The sequence below is a fragment of the Mauremys mutica genome, chromosome 7 (genome assembly GCF_020497125.1).
Source record: "Mauremys mutica isolate MM-2020 ecotype Southern chromosome 7, ASM2049712v1, whole genome shotgun sequence".
Taxonomy (NCBI): Eukaryota; Metazoa; Chordata; order Testudines; family Geoemydidae; genus Mauremys; species Mauremys mutica.
The window spans coordinates 23,508,151-23,524,399 of NC_059078.1; the positions used below are offsets into that span (position 1 = coordinate 23,508,151).

The following is a 16,249-nucleotide window of genomic DNA, read 5'->3' on the forward strand; positions in this document are numbered from 1 at the left end:
TTTCAGACTCACTCCTGAAGAGCCCCTAAGCCACGGTGCACTGAGGAGCCACCTTGCAGGATGCAGCACCGGAGGCAGAGACCCTCTTTCCTACCCAGCTATGAGAGCTGTATGCCCCTGTCCCAGAGTGATCACCCTCTCCAGCACCAAGAGCTACTCCGGTCTCCACTCCCAGCAGCGTGCCTGCCCCTCCTGAGCAGGCTGCTGGCTGCAGGACTTGGGATCCTGCCCACTAAGCGGGGAGCTGAGCCCCAAACTCACTTCAGCGAGCTGGCCCTGGGCCTGGGTCTCAGAGGGGACAGGAGAGATGGCTTTATCCCCTGGGCCCCCACTGAGCTGCCTGCCTCTGCCAGAGCTCCTGGCTGTGCTGGGCGCTGGAGCGGTGCCTCTGATGGCCCAAATGATACTCACGCGGTCTCCTTTATCTCCTGCGTCTCCCCTGGGACCCGGGGCCCCCTCTGCTCCTGCAGGTCCTCTGTCACCCTGGAACGGAGGAAACAGCAACATCAGCCACGCTGAGCTGATCCCCTCTGGACCCCAACATTGGCCCTTCCACCAACAGGTGAGACCGAGCCGTTCACTTGCTTCCCAAGGCAACGGGGGCAGGCTGGGCTCAGGATAGGATGACACTGAAAGGAGCCAGCTGGACTGACCACAGGTGACATGGAGCCGGGAGTGGCTGGGGGTGGAAGGAATGTGCATGGAATGCTGGAGCGAGCAGCGCCAAAGCTGCCTCTGTGCAGGTGATGTTTCCACGCTGCCCCCAGCGAAGGCAAAGCTCCCCTGCCCCCAAGCATGGGGACTCCAGCCTGCTTGGCCTCAGCTTTCAATTCATTACAAGAAATATGTTTCCAGCCCTCCCAGCTGCAGAGAGCCTTCCAGTCAGGACCTGAGCATAGCCACTGCAGTGCTGGCTGCCTGTGTCTGCAGAGAGCCTGATGCAACAACCCAGTGGGGTGAGTGCCCCTGCCAATCCGACTGGAGCAGCAACTCTCAAACCCAATGACCTCACGTGAGTGTCAACTTTAACTCTTTCACTGCTGATGATTTGAACAGACAGAAGGGGATGGGAGTAGGAGCGACACCCTCGAGTCCTGAGAGTTGCTGCAGGAAAGGCAAGGCAGTGGGAAGAAGAGAGACACAGAACAGAGTGGCTGAAGGAGGGGAACACAGGGCAGGAATATGGCAGCCTAAAGGAGGTGGGTTCTCTCACCCAGGGCTGACCACAGCAATAAGGCACTGAGCAGATAACGGACCAACCCTAAGCTACTACATAGAGACTGGCCTCTCCCCTCAACCTCTGGGGGCATCTCCTGGGCGCCCTGGGAGTGTGCCATCCTAACCAGAAACCCTGGCCCATGGAGCAGAATCAACATGCAGTTGAGCTTGTCAGCCCTGCTGGGTAACTGCCCCCTTCCTGGGTCACATCAGCCATCACTACACCGCAGGCCCAAGCCCCATGGCTGCACTCTGCCCTGCCCTAAAACACAGTGCCAGCTGGGAGTGCATCTTACAAACTGTACATTTGCAAAAGAACTAAGAGAGGCCCCTCCCACACCAGCGCCCCAATTCTGGGGACAGGATCATTTTCAGTTACCTTCTCTCCTTTGATCCCAGAGACGCTGGAAGCCTGGAGGAGAAACACAAGGAGAGAAACTGCTGAAATCCATGCACTGCTCTCTGCTGGCAAGGACACCTGGAGAGAGCCCTGCCTGCCCTTCATGGGAATTGCTACCTCTTAAGCCACCAGGGGGAGCACTTCTCCTTGGCCAGGTATCCACAGAAGCAGCCTTCTTCCCATCCCCTGACAGGTCAGCACTCAGGAGAAGAGTGATGTGGGTGCAATAAGACCCCATAGACAACGCCCCACTCTCTGCAGTGAGTTATCTCTGCACCGACCTTCCCACCAGCACCAACGCTGGGGGCCCACTGTCCCAGCAGAACGCGGTCCTGTGGTGCCCCTCCTGCCCCTTTGAGGGTCAGTTCCCACCCTGGGAGCCTGGTAACACCCTTCCCAGCCCTCGAGAATGCAGTTTCTGCCTGGCAGAGAGGAGGCCACTTACCGGCTTTCCGGGTTCCCCAGGAGCACCTTGATCCCCCTAAGGGAGAGAATGACAAAGGCCAGGGGTCAGCACCCCACCCAGGGGGCAGAGCCTTCCCAAGGGGCAGCAGCCCACCCTGCCCTGGGATCGTGAGGAAGCCATCAGAGAGCACCACGTGCCGAGAGTCTCAGGACTAGTTCAATTTCCTTTGAGAGCCACGGCCCTTCAGCTTATCTGCCAGCTTGGCTCACTCCCTCTGCACCTGGCTGAGCGCTGCAGGCCAAGGTCCCCATCGGACAGCAAGGTACCCAGCTGCCCTTCCTTGGGCGTTACTTATCGACAAGGAGATTCCCGCGGGGCTTGGTGCCAGACTGGAGGATTGCGTTATTGATCTCGCTATTCCCCCACACCACAGACTTCAAACACACAGATCCAAAGAGCGCAACGATTCCCCTTCCCCTGCAGCGCTGGGAACCCAAGCCCAAGGGCACTGGGGCTAGTGCCAGAGACCTAGACAGTGACTCCGGCCAGCAGAGTGTTATTGCCCCAGCTGAGTGACAGAGCATCAGTGGTCCCATTCTCTGTGCCCAGTGAGCACAGATGGCACAAGTCACACAGGGAGGACACCTGCTTTCTGCCCTACCAGCACCCCAGCTGGAGATGACAGGCTGGCATTGATGTGACAAACCAAGCAGACTGTACGCAATGCCACCGCCTTCTGCAGGGCAATACCAACACAGGGGAGATACCTCCTCTCTAGAAAGAGACACCTGGGGAATTTTATTTCTTCTAAGAGCTTCTCCAAGATCCAACAGCCCTGCCCACACGACTTGCCTATCATGGGGGATTCCCAGCACCTCTCTCACTAGAGACCTAGAGCCATGCCCTTCCTACCTGGACTCTTCCTCCACTCCTCACTTAGTCTCCAGGCACCCACCAAATGTCAGTGATGAATGCAAAGGGGCAGCAGTGTGGCAGCTGACCCCTTGTCTGTTGCATTAAGGACAGTCTGAGTATTTTCTGCACTTAGGCCCAGGGTTCCTGGCCCCTGAGGCCCAGACCTGTGGGAGGGACATTGACGAAGGCAACACTAGGGGTGCGCAGGCTCAGAGAAGATACGCGGAGGAAGAGAACTCTCCATGTTAGGAGCAATGTCGGGGACACGGGTGGAAAATCAGCGCAGCTCAGGGACAGGCGCTGTCATCTCTCACTTCATGGATGCTCCACAAATGCTCTGCTCACCCCAAGAGCTGGCTGAGGGGCCCAGCAAGCAGAACGGACACAGGCCATTCCGAAGGGTCCCTACCTTTTCCCCTCGGGGGCCGGACGGTCCTGGCAATCCCTGTTCCAGAGATTAGAGAGACAAGAGAAGCCCATGAGAGAACTGGCGGTACATTCGTTTGTCCATGCAGGGAATACCAGCCGCCCCAGAGACTCACACCCCAGGCCAGAGCCAGACCGCCCAAGAACCATGGATGGAGACTCCAGCCCAATTTGTGCTGGGGCCCATTGCTTAGAAGCTGGAGGGAGGATCCCCGCCCGCCGAACTCTCCCACTGACTCAGCGTACTAAGCCAAGGCCTAGGCAGGGCAGTTACAGGAGGTTCCAATAGTCATTTCTGCAAACCATGGTGCCAGATCAGCAGGGGGCGCCGCAGCAGACATCTCAGCACAGGAGCATTCCTGCCCAGGCTGTGCAACACTGTGGGGCTGGCACTGCCACGTTCCACCTGGGCTAGCAGGGGTCTCCCACACTCACCTCTTTGCCTGCTGGGCCCAGGCGGCCTGGAGCTCCCAGCTCCCCCTGAAACAGGAGAGAAGGCGTGAGTGGAAGCAGGACAGGTTCTGTGCACACTCGGCATTTAGAAGTGAGGCAGGACCGTCAGAGCCAGCAGGAGCCAACCTGCACCCAGAGCACCCCCCTTGCTCAGCCTCCCCAGCTCACCCGGTTCTCTGCTCCTCCCTCAACCATTCCCCAGCTGGGATCACACAGCACTGCTTGATCTAAGCCTCTGGCCAGCGCTCCTGCTCTCGTGAGTGGCAGGACGTGGGTGGGTTTGGGGGAAAGGGATCCTTTTGGTGGTGCAGATGCTCCCGGAGTCATGAGGGAAGCAGAGAGAGCAGGCGCACTGACCCGCTGCATTGGCACGATAGAAGAGCCACTCTCCCCAACCAGCTGCTGTCCCTCATGTGCTGATCAGGGCCAGAGAGGGGGCCACAAGGCTGAACAGAATGAGCCAGGGCCAGGGACGGGGCTGACCCAGCTTCCTTGGCAAGAGCTGTCCTGCCTACTACCCACCCCCAGCGATCACAGGCCCTTGGCTGTGAAAGGTTAACCCAGAGCGAACCTACCTTCTTCCCTTCCGGCCCAGGAGGTCCGCGATCACCCTGCAGAGGAAATGGAAAGAGAAAGGGAATTTCAGCCGGGCTCATACTCACCGGGGCCCCTCGGATAGCCCTGCCCCCTGCAGCAGCTCCCTAGCAGCCAGCAGGCACCCTCTTCGGAGACCCAGTCGAAACAGACTAGGGCAGAGCATCCATCTTCTAGACAGAGTCTCCTGCAGGGGTTCCGAGATACATGGCCATAGCACGGAGCATGGGCCTGCCCATCCGGGGGCCCAGAAATCCACATCCAGTTTGTCCACGTCTCTAGCACACCTGCAGACTGAGAGCCAGTCTGTCACTGGGGAGACTGCCGGCAGACAGGGATGGTCGCAGGGAAATCCCAGCCTCTCCCCTCGTCAAGGCTCCTGTTTTCTCCATCACTTCTGGGGCAGAACTTTGGTTTGGAGCAGCAGTAACAGGCAGGGGGCGGAAAGTCCCAGGGGTGTAAACTGCAGACCCCTGTTCCCTGTGCAAAGGGAGCACCCTCGGGAGGTGGGAGCAGCAGCCAACTGCACTCGGCCTCAGATCAGGAGCCCTGAGTGTGGTGCCTGCTCCAGTAGTGACAGGTCACCTGCTTGGTCCCAAACTCTCCTCTTGGTTGGACAGGATGTCGTGACTCACAGCACTGTCCCAAGGGCAGAGGTGAGCCAGTGCCCGATATCCCTGGTCCCCACAGCGTAACCCTGTGCTCCAGCAAACTCTCACCTTCTCCCCTGCCTCTCCGAGTTCTCCCGGCTGCCCGCGGTCTCCCTGTCACAAAAGAGACAAGTGTGTCAGTGCTGGAGGGCACAGGAACCATGCCCGGGATAGGACCTAGCTGGGAGGAGCTCCTGGGGCAGCAGAAGAGGCCTTCGGCCCATTTCATCCTGCAGAGTTTCCAAGAGGCAGGCACCACTGGGCGAGTGGCCAGCAGATGCCTCCTGGGAGGATCCTGTGAGCAGAGTGGACTGTAGCAACACCCCATCTGCGTGGCCCTGCCTTCGCACCCCGGCACAGGAACACAGAACAGGCTCGTGGCTCCCGCTGACTTTCCCCACTTGAGGCTGCAGTGCTCTGTCTCAGACTGTCCCTTGGCCATCACAGGCAGAAGGTTTCTGGCCAGGAGCCCATGCACCAAAGAGCAGGGTCTGGGGGCGGTGCCCCATCACAACCAGCTTCCCCAGAAGGAGTCCTGTGGGGAAAGGCTCAGACAGGGCAGTGTTACAGGGCAGTGACCCAGTACAGCAGGCAGACCACCTGCGTAATAACAATTCACACCGAGCACCTCCTTCCGGGGATCTCAAGGCATGTTATCTCCACGGCCCCAGGGACACAGGACAGCCTCCCCTCATTTACAGATGAGGAAACAGGTGCAGAAGGGAGGAGAAGAGCCGTCCCAAGGTCACAGAGCACAGGACTGGCAGAACTGGGTACACCACCCACGAAGCCCAACTCCCTGTCTCCAACTGGAACATCCTGCCAGCAGGGAGGTCTCCCAAGACCCACCTTGCTTCCTTGTTCACCTGGAGGTCCTCTCGGGCCCTAGGAAAGCAAAGCAAGAACATTACATCTCTCCACTAGGGAGTCCCTGGCAAAACCTGCTGAGGTGTGTTTTCAGAGAAGCCTGGACCTATCTTCCCACTTGATCAGAGCGAGGCATGAGCTGGGTTGTCCAGGGGGAAGCCCGGCGGGTCAGTGGCTGAGGAGGTTGGAGCCCATTCCTGCAGGCTCAGCCTCCGACTTCCTCAGGATACCTGTGAACACAGGGCTATTTCCTGCCCCTGCTCAGGCCCCATTGCCCGTGGTCTGAGCCAAGGCCTGAGCAGCTCCCCCAGCACTGCACCTGCTCTGTGCACACCCCAGTTGGAAGGCTGCTTTACCAGAGCTGAGAGTGGAGAGGCTCCTGGCTGAGGTGGCTTTTAGGACTGCCATCCGGCTGCCCCAAGAGCAGCCAGCCAAGTACATGAGCTCCTCCACCCCTGGGGCAGGGCTTGCCAAGCTGCCATCCAGCCGGGGAGAGGCAGGGCTGGCTCTAGGGAGACAGCCAGCAGAGCACTGGCCCAGTGGGTCTCATGCAGCCTCTGATCCAGAGGCTCTCTCCTGCCCTGCTTGGGGCATGGACTCTCGGGTCTAATAGGCCTTTCCCAGCTCTGACCACAGAGCCCTAGTGCCATTTGCTGTTCCCCACTCAGGGGGCCTGCTGTTCGAGGCTCCACAGGCCTGCAGGGGGCTCCATGCCAGCGGGGTTCATTCCGCCAGGGCATGGCTTACCTCCTCTTATGGGACTCACCCGATCTCCTGGGTCCCCTGGGCGACCCGGCGGCCCTGGAAAACCTTCTTCCCCATCACCCTGGGGACAAAGAGCAAAGGAAGTGCCCAGAAAAGACAAAGGCATCATAGCTCAGGGAACTCGAGGGGACAGGAGCCAGTGAGGATGGCTCTTTGAGCCCCTGCTTCTCCTGGTTAGCGGGGTGGGATCCAGGGAAACGAGGCCACTCCAAGCCACAGCAAAGCCTCCTATCGTGCGTGCATTGCCCCGGTCATGGCATCAAGTGCCTTTGTGCAGAAGGGAGACTAGAGCACAATCCCACAGTGGATTGGGGGGCGAGGGACGGCAGCAGATCCTGCACTAGCACAGCCTGGGCTCTCTTGTGGCCCCTGCCTCTCACCTCTTACCTTGTCTCCTTTCTGTCCTGGGGGCCCAGCAGGTCCCCGGGGCCCAGGGGAACCAGGATCGCCAGGCAAGCCCTGAGGAACAAGAGAGAAAGAAAGAGCTGAGCCCAACCTGAGCAGCACAGAGACCAGCCCTGAGTGACACGGGGACAGCAACCTCCTCAGCCCAGGCACCGCGTTGATGGGAAGCCAGCCTCAGCGCAAGGTTAACGCTGCCCACATCTAGCAAGGGAGGTTTCCCTTTCTATGGAGCCTTATTCTGGCCCTTCCCTAACTCATACCTCTCCACCCAACTTCCCCCCCGCACCAGAGTCACCCTCACCCCATCCCCACCTGCCATGCACCTCCACTCCTGGCCCTGGCACGGCAGGGGGAGGTACTCACCGGGATGCCTGGCTCTCCTCTGGGAGGAACCCCATCAATCAGCCCAGGGGGCCCCTAGGGAGACAATCACAGGGAGCTCAGATATCCCGTCACACTCTTCCTACCCCTCTCACCCGGCTATGACCTGACGGCCCCACGAGCTCGCTCTGCACCCAAACACAGCCCACCCACCCAGGGGAGCCCGTCTTGGCTCAGCCCTGTGGCTAACTGGCTGCAGCTCCCACAGGCCAGCTCCACCACGCAGGGAGCAGAGGCCACTCCTGTCCTGTCACAGCATTGCGGGACCCCACCCACTGGCGTGAAGGGGCAAGCGCTGCTGAGCGTCACAGCCTGTCAGCCTCTCCCAGGCCAGAGCGCAGCACTCAGGGGAAGAGCCAGGTCACTTACCCGCTCCCCTCGCTCGCCTTTCGCCCCCTGCAAGAGGAAATACACAGGGTTAAAGGGAGGGCTCCCTGCACCTGCCATCCTAGCACCCCCTGGGCAGCCCTGGGCACGCAGTGCTCAGTGGGTTTGGTGCACTCACAGCCCAAGGCACCTGGCGGGGAAACCAGAAGCAAAGATACAGCTCAGCATGATGCCCACCCGCCAGAAGCAGCCACGTGAGTATCTGGCTCATGTGTGCACACCTGGCCAGGGGCCATGGTGGGGCTACGTGTGCCTAGGTGAGAGATCCACGGGAACACACAGCGTGCACACATGTGGGGGGGGGGATGATGCACATACAGAAGGAGGCAGCAGAATCAGGGGGGCAATGGGGACTAATTTCCATTGTGGGGGCTGATCTGTTTCCACCCCTATAGCCAGCGAGGGTGCGAGATGGAGCAGCCTGAGGAGAGGGAACGCCTGGAGGCGAGGGCTGGAACCAAGCTGGGAGGGGAAAGGACGGCTGGGCAGAGTCAGATCATTTAGAGGACAGAGAAGGGCTGTTTCCCTTCCAGGACAGGACCCCCCAGCAGTTGCATAAGAGCAGCAGCCAGGAAGGGGAGGAAGGAGCCAGGCGGGTGGCTGCTCTGGGCGCCCGGGGCAGGGGAGCAGGGATTCCATGTCACCGCAGCTGCCCTAACCGTACTGATTCCTCAGCCTGCCACGTGCCTCCGACGCCGAAGTGAGGGCCTGCCCCACCACCTTTCCCCAGCCCCGCTGCTGCCCGAGCCCCAGGCACTGCCTGAGCTTCTTCTGCAGCGCAGGCTCCTTGGTGCACCCCCCAACCCAAAACCCCAGCCCCGCCAGGCCAGGCGAGCTTCTCACAGGCAGAGCCTGGCTGTGTGGACGGTGCTGGTGCAGGCTGCTGTATGCATGGGGTGAGGGGGAGCTGCATGCCTGGGGAGGCAAGGCATGGCAGGGCCCGTGTACATGGAAGGAGCTGTGGAGGGGTTGAATGGGGGCTGCCGTGCGGGTGCACAGTGTTGTGGAGGAGGCTGTTTGCATGCATGGGCAGGGGAGGGGGCACAATGTGACTCTTCATCTAGCTGCTCAGGGCAGGGCCTCTGAACAGTTCCTGCCAAGCGGGAGGGGGAACGCACCTTGACAAACTCTCCGGCAGGTCCTGATGGCCCTGGAGCTCCAATGGGCCCAGGAGGTCCTGGATCACCGACTGCTCCTCTAGGCCCAGGGTTCCCTGGGGGGCCAGGATTTCCCTAGAGAATCAGAGAGGCTCCATCAATGCTCTGTGCTGTGCAAGGGCACCATGGACGGAGGACCCTGGATTTTGAGATGAGCCCCTGCAGCCAGCCATGCAGGTCTGCAGCGCAGCCGTCAAACCTAAGTGTGTGTCCAGCCAGTGCTCAGGGTGCTCATATGCTGCCCATGCTGCCCAGCAGGTCTGTTTGCAGGCTCGGCTGTAGCCTGGCACAGCTTCACCCTAGACGCAGGGCCCTCGGTCTCTGTGGCACAGGGTTATGGCAGAAGGCCTCCTCACTCCATGTGCTGGCAGCAAGGAGTCTAAGAACCTCAGTGTGAGGCCTAGAGGGTGACAGACCCAGGCAAGGTTGCTGAGAGGACTGGATTCCTGCTCATCTGGCACTGGGCAAGCCTGCGAGTCCCTCAAACCTCCAGCCACAGGGCAGGGACAGCACAGAGAAGCACAGGCGTAGTGTAACTTCTATATCTGAGGGGGCAGCTCCAGTCAGGCTAATGGGGCTGCGTGTGCGGGGGCAAATTCCACGCCTGCCTGAGGCTTGCACTTTGGGGGGGGCAATGCCCCACCACCCTCCCAAACTACGCCCATGTTGAGGAGGCCTGAGAGGGCAGGGTCCATAGAATAAGAGTTGAGCACAGATCTATTCAGAGCAGAAGTGCCGTGGGGACACCAATCCTCGTGCAATCTGAGATTCACTGGAATGCTCTCGGCGCCACTGAACCGATCCCAGAGGCTCACACCATGGGGCGGAGAGATATAACCCCCCCGCAGTCCCACTGCGAGTGCCAGGGCCCTGGGCCACAGGACCTCTCTTTTCGTTCCTGTACCCCAATGACCGCACAATCCAAACCTGCTTTCTACTACGTACCCGACTCCCAGGCTCCCCTTTCCGGCCAGGCAGCCCCCCTCCTCCGTTCACAATCGCTCCTGGATCTCCCTACACAAAACAGAAGGCCAAACCTCAGTGCACCAGCCCAGCCCCATATACAAGTGCCTCAGCTTCTCTGGGAGAAGACATGGCAGCTGCACCACAGTTCAGGACAGGCAGTGAGGAAGGAATCGGGGAAGGGTGCACAGAGTTACCAGAGTTGGACTCTGGCCAGGACGTGGGGGTGAACACCAGACTCTTGGGCAATGGGCCAGGGCACCGTTAATGATCACAAGTGGCCAGGAACTCAGTTTTAAGACTTATCCAGCAGCACAGTGTCCCTGGCACCAGGAGGCGGCACCGAGATCAAAGGAAGGCAATCCCTACTGAGTTGTTCACAGCACTCCAGAGCCAGTGGAGTCTCCACTCCAAGCGTTGAGCTGGTTCCACCCCGCTCAGCTTGGGAGTGCTGCTGTGACCCCAGTATGAAGTGTGTGTAATTTACAGGGAGGCGTCTGTCTGGATCTAAGGTGGAGGGCCTCCCTCTTGCCAATGCCAGAACCTGCTCACAGCAGCACTGCCTCGTAGGGCTGCGGGACACAGAACTTGGAGGGATCAGGGGTTACATAAGGTGGGAGGGGCCTGTGGGGCCCCCACACACACGCGCGGCTAGGTGCCAGCAGAGGTTGCTGCAGACAGAACTCACTGAGCCTTTGGATTGCCCTGCTTGGTGGGAAATCCAAGATGGTGGCCACGTTAGGTGGCACTGGACGGGATGCACTTCTACCTACCGGTTCGCCTTTCTCTCCCCGCTGCCCGGGAGGCCCCACTGGGCCCTGCTCCCCCTGGAAGGCAAAGGCAACAGTAAGCAGGGGTGCTCCAGAGCAGACAGCAAGGCTAACGGGGAAGCAGGAGCAATACATACCGGGAGCCCTCGGAGGCCGGGAATGCCTTGTCTACCCTGGAAAAAAAAAAATCAAACAACAAGATGAGGAGTGTCCTCCGGCCAAGGGAGCAGGAGACTGAAGCCGAGAGATCAGTTCTGCACATGGTCTGCACACCATGCATGGAGCAGGACGCAGACACAGACGCAATAGCGCAGGGTAACCGCTACAGTCCATGGCACTCAAGTTACAGTCACCACAGGCAGGAGGCAGGGCCTGGGAGGGGATTGACATGGGAGATGACAGGGGCAATGTGGGTCTCAGGAGGCCCATTTAATCTGGACCTGGGATGAAGTCAAGTAATAGCCAGTGCTGCAAAGCATCATGGGAAGGGGGATGCAAATCACCAATGGTAAATATGGCCCAAGAGGAGGAACTAAGAGGAATTACTTACTGGCTGGCCAGGGGAGCCAGAGTTGCCAGGGCGACCAGGGCTTCCTGGGATCCCATCCGCTCCTGGTAATCCCTGGGAATGGAAAAGGGAATAAACCAGCAGGTCCTGGCTCTGCTCTGGCCACTGCCCCCACCATTCCCAGGCAGGTTCACACCTCAGAGTGAAAACCCATTTACGTTCAAAGCCATCCCAGAGTGCTGAGCCATGCCAGGGCAGCCACGGGGGCTGCATTTGGGATAGGGAATGTCGATTTAGAGGGTCCCATCAGCTGGGATTTGGCCAAAGCTCTTACTGAAGAGCCCCATTTGGGCTTGCTTTTAGCTCCCTAAGCGATTCCATGGGGATAGGCTCCCTCCTGGGTCCCAGTGCCAGAAAACCTCAGAAGAAAGTGGGTTGTGAAAGACAGTTGCATCCCCAGCACTGCCAATGGCCCTGGTACCTCTTACCCTGCCTGTCCATGCCCCTGGTACCCAGCACCGCCAATGGCCCTGGTACCTCTTACCCAGCATTGTCTGTACCCCTGGTACCCAGCACCACCAATGGCCCTGGTACCTCTTACCCAGCATTGTCTGTGCCCTGGTACCCAGCACCACCAATGGCCCTGGTACCTCTTACCCAGCATTGTCTGTGCCCTGGTACCCAGCACTACCAATGGCCCTGGTACCTCTTACCCAGCATTGTCTGTGCCCTGGTACCCAGCACCACCAATGGCCCTGGTACCTCTTACCCAGCATTGTCTGTGCCCTGGTATCCAGCATCGCCAATAGCCCCGGTACCTCTTACCCAGCATTGTCTGTGCCCCTGGTACTCAGCACCACCAATGGCCCCGGTACCTCTTACCCAGCGTTGTCTGTGCCCCTGGTACTCAGCACCACCAATGGCCCTGGTACCTCTTACCCAGCATTGTCTGTGCCCTGGTATCCAGCATCGCCAATAGCCCCGGTACCTCTTACCCAGCATTGTCTGTGCCCCTGGTACCCAGCACCACCAATGGCCCCGGTACCTCTGACCTAGCCTGTCTGTGCCCCTGATACTCAGCACAGCCAAAAGGGCCTGGTGCTCAGTGCCTTGTGCCCAGCATTATCAGTGGTACTGGCACCCAGCTCCGCCAATGGGCCTAGTGCCTTCTACTCAGTGCTGTCCATGCCCCTCATGCCCAGCACTGCCAATGGGTTTCAGGGGCATGCATGCCACCAACAGGGACACCAAGGGGCTCCATAGTGGACGTGGGCCTGGGGGATGCACCCAGAGGGACCCCAGGGCACTGGCTCAGAAGGAGATCAGAGTTGAACAAAGTGGATATTCTGCCCCTACAATGCAGCCATCCAGTGCCTGGCTCCTCCCCCACGGCACGGGGTGTGAAGGGCACTCACTCACTCTTTCCCCTTTCTGGCCTGGCCGCTCGATGATCTCGCCTGGGGCACCCCGTGGCCCCATTGGTCCTGGGGGGCCTGGAAGCCCATTGAGCCCCTAGAAAGAAGAGGAGAGAGAACAGCCATGGAGAAATGACACAGGGTTATTACATGGGGATGCACCCCCCGTGGTAAGGGCAGGCTCAGGGCCTTGGGAGGCTGTATCGATGCTGGTTCTGGTGGGACCCAACTGACAGTATTAATTTAGGACAAACTGCTTGAAGCAGGGCAGTTACAGCCCAAGGCTGGGGTTTCTATGCACACTAAGGCAAACCAAATCTTGTCTTAGACACCTTATTTGACCTCCTTTATACCAGATTTGGTGCCACTACAGGACCTCAGTTGCAACAATGATCTATATGGTCCCCAATTAAATTAATAACATCACAGAGGCTCCTCTGTGCCCATCACCCTGCAGCGCCTCCTTCTCCTGCTCTCTGCGCCTCTCCAAAGAAGAGGCAGGATGATTAGCTGCCACAATAAGCTTTCCCAGGGCAGGCCAGTGAGGGCCCCTAAGGAGCTCAGCGCAGCAGGAGGCCCAGGGAGGGGTCCCTTGGTCTCCCCCTGCCTGCTTACTGGGGTGACACTGGGGATTTGTAATAAGGCCCCCTAAAAGCCCCTGCACTACTCCTCACACGAGCCCTCACTGCACAGAGGCTCTGGGGCTGTGACCCCTCAGCTGAGCTCCCCAGTCCCAGTCCATTTCCAGGCATGCCCTGTGCCTTGGCGAGGCCCTGACACTAACACGGGGTCTGCACTCGACCCACCCTGAGTGCAGGGAGAGCTCAGCACCACAACCCCCCCAACCCAGGGGCCCACACACGGGGGGGGGGGTGTTACCGGGTCTCCAGGGGGGCCAGGCTGCCCCACACGTCCTTTCTGCCCCTGCACAGAGAGACAAAGACAGGAATGAATGGCCGTTCCTGCTCCCAGGACGCAGGCTGAACGGCAGTCAGAGCTTCTAAGTCCATCAGCTAAGCCACTAAACCAAAGCGGCCTCACAGCCCCTGGGAGGGGAGCAGACCCTCCCCTGCCCTGCACCCGGGCACCCCTCCAGCAAATCCCGTAATACTCACAGTCTGGCCGGGCTCCCCCTTCTCACCCTGCAGCAAAACAGCAAAGAGGCCAGTTAGGGGGCAGCGCAGCAACAGGCAGCAGAGTCACCTGTGAACATCTCCACCTCCTGCACCTAGGCCCCGCCAGTCCCCAGGGCAGCTCAGACAGCGATGGGGCTGGCCAGGCTGCACCAGGAGTCAGTGCAGAGCTGGCAGGGAAAAGCCATCATCCAACCTGCCTCTGCCCACCTTCTTGGCCACGGGGCCTCACGCTCTCACCCACCACCGTGGCAGATACACCTGGGAGTGGAGCGCCCTCACCTCCCAAGGGCACCTCGATATCTCCTGACTCCCCACTTTACCAGAGCCTGGAGTCCTCTTGGCCACCCCCCCTCCAGTAAGCTGCCCCAACCCAGCCAGGCCTTTCACACAGCCCAGCTCTTCCGCGCTGCCTCCCCTCTCATTGCACTGATCCCCCACATTAACTCCATGCCAGCCTATCCCCCCCAGCTCCAGGAGGGGTCCAGCTATCTGCAGCCCCGACTTGTGCCGGCTCCCTCGTGGGAGGACGCTGCAGAGGTGCTGACTGGCGTGAGACTCACCTTGGGACACTGAACTGTGCAGGGCTCCAGCTGAGGGGAAAAAGTTCTGCATTAGAGAGTGCCCTGGGCAGCCAAGTCAGCTCGACCCCGTGCCAAGCCCCCGGGTCAGGGAGCAGCACCCCCCAACCTCCAGGGGGACATTACACACAAGGGCCACAGAGATACTGCATGGGCAGGGGGAGGGGAGAGCTGCCCCCAGCCCCACAGCTTCAGTCACCTGCAGCTCCCTACCCCCCACCCAACAGCAGCTCCAACCTGGCTCTGGGATAGCTCCCGGGCCTGCAGTTGGGGGCAGCCCTGGGGGCAGGGTTGCCAACTGTCTAATCACACAAACCCAAACCCCCTGGCCACGCCCCTTCCCTAAGGCCCCGCCCCTTCTCTGAGGCCATTTCTCACTCACTCCATCCCCTCTCCCTCCATCACTTGCTCTCCCCCACCTTCACTCACTTTCACCGGGCTGGGGCAGGGGGCTGGGGTGCAGGAGGTGGTGCGGGCTGTGGGCTCCAGAGTGGACTCAGGGCTGGGACAGGGGGTTGCAGTGTGTGTGGGGGGGTGAGGGGTGCAGACTCAGGGCAGGGGGTTGGGGTGCAGGAGAGGGCTCAGGGCAGGGGGTTGGGGTGCAGGCTACAGCTGGGTGGCACTTACCTCAGGCAGCTCCCAGTTGGCAGCGCAGTAGGGCTAAGGCAGGCTCTCTGACTGCCCTGTCCCTGCGGCCCCTGGGGGCGGTGGGCAGGGGGCTCCGCATGCTGCCACTGCCGGCAGGCACCACCCCTGCAGCTCCCATTGGCCACAGTTCCCAGCCAATGAGAGCTGCGGAGTCAATGCTCGGGGCAGGGGAAGCACATGGAGATCCTGCCTTAGCCCTGCTGTGCCACTGGACTTTTAGTGGCCTAAAATCTCCCAGTTTGGCTTCAGTAGCCTCCAGGAGATAGAGACTGATTCTGAGAGACTCCCAGCAAAACCAGGAGGGTTGGCAACCCTACCGGGACAGAAGGCAGCTTCCCCCAGCAGGCCACTCCCACCTCTTACCCTGTCCGTGACAGTCACCCTGCAGAGGGTGCTGGCGAGCCTGTCCTCCAGCTCTGACAGACCGGCCCTCGAATCCTTGGCATAGAAAACATGGTGTGCGTCTTCATTGGTGACAATGCGGCGCAGCTGCTCACGATCTGCCCCGTCCATGCCCACCGCCAGCACCTGGATCCCTGCACAGAGCAGACAGGAGCCTCAGGGGGGCAGCCTGGCACTAACCCCCCTGGACCGACTGCTCAGGGGAGTGAAGCGAAAGGGGTTAGAGGCTCCGGCACTACTGCCCTGAGCAGGGGTTTTGACCAACCCAGCAGTAAAGGGGAGAGGGAGAAGGTGCCCTCACAATCCCCTTCCTTCCTGCTACTCCCCACCCCTCCCCCCCACACCCCTCTCTTCCCACCATTGTCCACTCCTTCCCTACCCTCCTGCCCTCTTCCTCCTTCCTCAGCCCCCCAACTATTGCCTGATGTGAAAGTGGGAACATTTTGTAATACTTTTATGAGTCTGATTGGTGCCTCGGTTTCCCCTATATGCTGAATTGTTACCTAGTGGGTGGAAAAGGACTGTGCTCTCGGGGCAGGCCTATCTGTCTGGGACTTATGCCCTATATTAATGGAGCATCGGAGAAGACAATGGCAAATCCAATTGCTCAGACATTGGCACTTAGCACCCAGTGACCCAGAGGGAGGCTGAACAGCATTTCCCCAGGGTGAGACCAAAGGACTGGAAAGGGGTGAGGTGGGGGATCAGAGCTAGCTACTGGAAGGAGTCTGGGCTCTCACCTGGAGTCTGATGGAGAAGATCAGACAGAGGGAGGCAGATGTAGCTTGGCTGGGCTCTACTAACC

The 16,249-nt window shown here is 59.9% G+C and overlaps 1 protein-coding gene across 2 annotated transcripts in view; it reads right to left on the reverse strand.

Moving 5' to 3' along the window:
* Positions 1-16,249, reverse strand: part of COL7A1 (collagen type VII alpha 1 chain) — a 106,624-nt gene that overhangs the window by 59,337 nt on the left and 31,038 nt on the right. For both annotated transcript variants that reach the window (XM_045023781.1, XM_045023779.1), the window contains exons 30-51: positions 15,406-15,578; positions 14,377-14,406; positions 13,796-13,822; positions 13,560-13,604; positions 12,685-12,777; positions 11,308-11,379; positions 10,895-10,930; positions 10,761-10,814; positions 9,970-10,038; positions 8,986-9,099; positions 7,850-7,876; positions 7,463-7,516; positions 7,082-7,153; positions 6,696-6,755; positions 5,912-5,947; positions 5,132-5,176; positions 4,394-4,429; positions 3,801-3,845; positions 3,349-3,384; positions 2,064-2,099; positions 1,598-1,630; positions 412-483 (exon numbers count right to left, since the gene is read on the reverse strand). In XM_045023781.1, coding sequence (XP_044879716.1) covers positions 412-483; positions 1,598-1,630; positions 2,064-2,099; positions 3,349-3,384; positions 3,801-3,845; positions 4,394-4,429; positions 5,132-5,176; positions 5,912-5,947; positions 6,696-6,755; positions 7,082-7,153; positions 7,463-7,516; positions 7,850-7,876; positions 8,986-9,099; positions 9,970-10,038; positions 10,761-10,814; positions 10,895-10,930; positions 11,308-11,379; positions 12,685-12,777; positions 13,560-13,604; positions 13,796-13,822; positions 14,377-14,406; positions 15,406-15,578 — 1,265 coding nt within the window. The remainder of the gene's footprint in view (positions 1-411; positions 484-1,597; positions 1,631-2,063; positions 2,100-3,348; positions 3,385-3,800; positions 3,846-4,393; positions 4,430-5,131; positions 5,177-5,911; positions 5,948-6,695; positions 6,756-7,081; positions 7,154-7,462; positions 7,517-7,849; positions 7,877-8,985; positions 9,100-9,969; positions 10,039-10,760; positions 10,815-10,894; positions 10,931-11,307; positions 11,380-12,684; positions 12,778-13,559; positions 13,605-13,795; positions 13,823-14,376; positions 14,407-15,405; positions 15,579-16,249) is intronic.